At 53.3% G+C, this 1,887-nt stretch overlaps 1 protein-coding gene across 1 annotated transcript; it reads right to left on the bottom strand.

The window, feature by feature from the left end:
- Positions 1-853: 853 nt before the first annotated feature.
- On the bottom strand, positions 854-1,249 carry LOC149356812 (uncharacterized). The gene has a single exon (XM_089576438.1). It carries the CDS (start codon positions 1,247-1,249, stop codon positions 854-856), a length of 396 nt encoding a protein of 131 aa, XP_089432564.1.
- Positions 1,250-1,887: the final 638 nt, after the last annotated feature.

The following is a 1,887-nucleotide window of genomic DNA, read 5'->3' as shown; positions in this document are numbered from 1 at the left end:
TGGTGATCCCAAGTGCATCACACCAGTTCCTTCCCAAGAGCCTGGATCCACTGTTTTTAACAATCAAGAGTGGCAGCTTGCATTTCTTCCCGTTGTACACAACGTCGACGTCGGCACTACCCAGTAGCGGCAGGCTCTGACCTGACCACGTCCTGAGGTGCGTGTCGTCGTCTCTTAGTCTGGGTGCGTGCTCCGGCCACGTTGTTCGGAAGGTGTCCTCGCTGATAAGGGTGCATGCAGCTCCGGAGTCGACTTCGAACTGAATCAGCTTATTGTGGATGGTCAAGCAGGCCATTATTTTCTGACGCGTGCCGATGTTGGCAACGGTGTTTAGGTCGTACAACGCTGACGGAAGTGATTGAAACCCTTGCTTCTCAACTTGTGCCGCGACTTCAGAAGCGTCTACGTTATGATTGCGTGACTGGGCTGATTTCCCCTGCTTCTTTTTCGTTATACAAGCTTTCTCGATGTGCCCACGCTTGTGGCAAAAGTTGCATGTAGTTGCTTGAAAGCGGCCCGTCTGCAGATTATGCTGTTCGTCACAGCGCCAGCAGCGCTGGACCTTTGGAAATTTTTTCGAACATGCCTTCATGTTGTGGCTCTGGTTGTTCGAATGGCTTGTCTGGTGCACTGATTTGATAGATCGCCGCATTTGTCGCTGCTGCTGCCCCGCACTTTCTGTTCGCAAGACGATGTCGTAGGCTTTCGTAAATGTCACGTCCTTCTCCGCGAACAGGCGCTGTTGCAAGGACTCGTCACGCAGTCCACACACAAATCGATCAAGCAGCATGATGTCCAGGGGGAGCATCGTGGGGTTAGCTAGCGACAGGGATGATGTTGCTCCGGCTGACTGTTAGGTGGCTGCTGTGCTCGCAGGCAGCGTTCCAAAGTTGCAGTCGGCAGCCAGTTTCTTTAGTGCCGCAACGTAGGCACTTGCTGTTTCTCCCTCCAACTTGTCACGTCGTTGGAATCGTGCCCGGCTGTAGACTTCGGACGGCCGCGGGTCGAAGTGTTTCTGCAGTGCAGCTACGATGTCGTCGTAGGCCACGGCAGCTGGAGTGCTCCGCTGTACTAGAGCGCAAACGGTGTCGTACGTCTCCTCCCCGCACAGCGTAAGCAGGTGGGCCCTCTTCTGGGCATTCTCCGTGATGTTGTTTGCCTCAAAATAGAATTGAAGGCGTCCAAACCACGATGTCCATGAGGAACCGTTGAACTCCGGTATCCGTCCAGGAAGCGTGAGCGTAGCCATGATTGTTGTACGGCGTAGCTTAACGCTGGGCTCGGATCTGCTTCCTCGTCGCCACTGTTATGTCCGCGGTCGACTTGAAGGAACAAGGCGTTTGCGAACACAAAAACTATTTATTCTCGCTCGACTGAAGCGGTGCGCGCTGGCGGCCGCTCATCGGCGCGATCCGAAGTCATCTCTCGTGTGTCCAGACACGGCTGGCTGGTGCAGACAGGAGAGGGCTGGGGGGAAAGGAGTAAGGGAATGTCGAGAGGTTCGTCGGCCCTTCGTTCACACGCGCAATCCGAACACAACACCGCGGCGGGAATCGCGCACTGGCTAAGCGGTTCGTTTGTCCCCCGTCTACGCGTCTACGCGCAAGACACAACATAAACAATTACACACTACTTGTTGTTTTTCACACATATTCCTTCTTCAAGGAACACTCCATTAACAGTTCTTGATTGTAATGAAGCTTTGTGGTCGGCGAAATAAATAAATATATGCTCGACTTCCTGCTCCCATGCCTGGTTCTCAAAGACGAGGTCTGCGCAAGTATTTCGCGAGGTTGTCACAGCCGTGGAAGACGTTACGAGTGAGAGGAACGGGATGTTCTCCCGCATAAATCGTAAGAAATTCCTGTTTGTCTGTCTTTATATCTA

The sequence above is a fragment of the Amblyomma mixtum genome, chromosome 3 (genome assembly GCF_055824585.1).
Source record: "Amblyomma mixtum isolate Tamu chromosome 3, ASM5582458v1, whole genome shotgun sequence".
Taxonomy (NCBI): domain Eukaryota; kingdom Metazoa; phylum Arthropoda; class Arachnida; order Ixodida; family Ixodidae; genus Amblyomma; species Amblyomma mixtum.
Note: the sequence above shows the minus strand (reverse complement) of the source record. Positions and strands in the feature narration are given on the sequence as shown.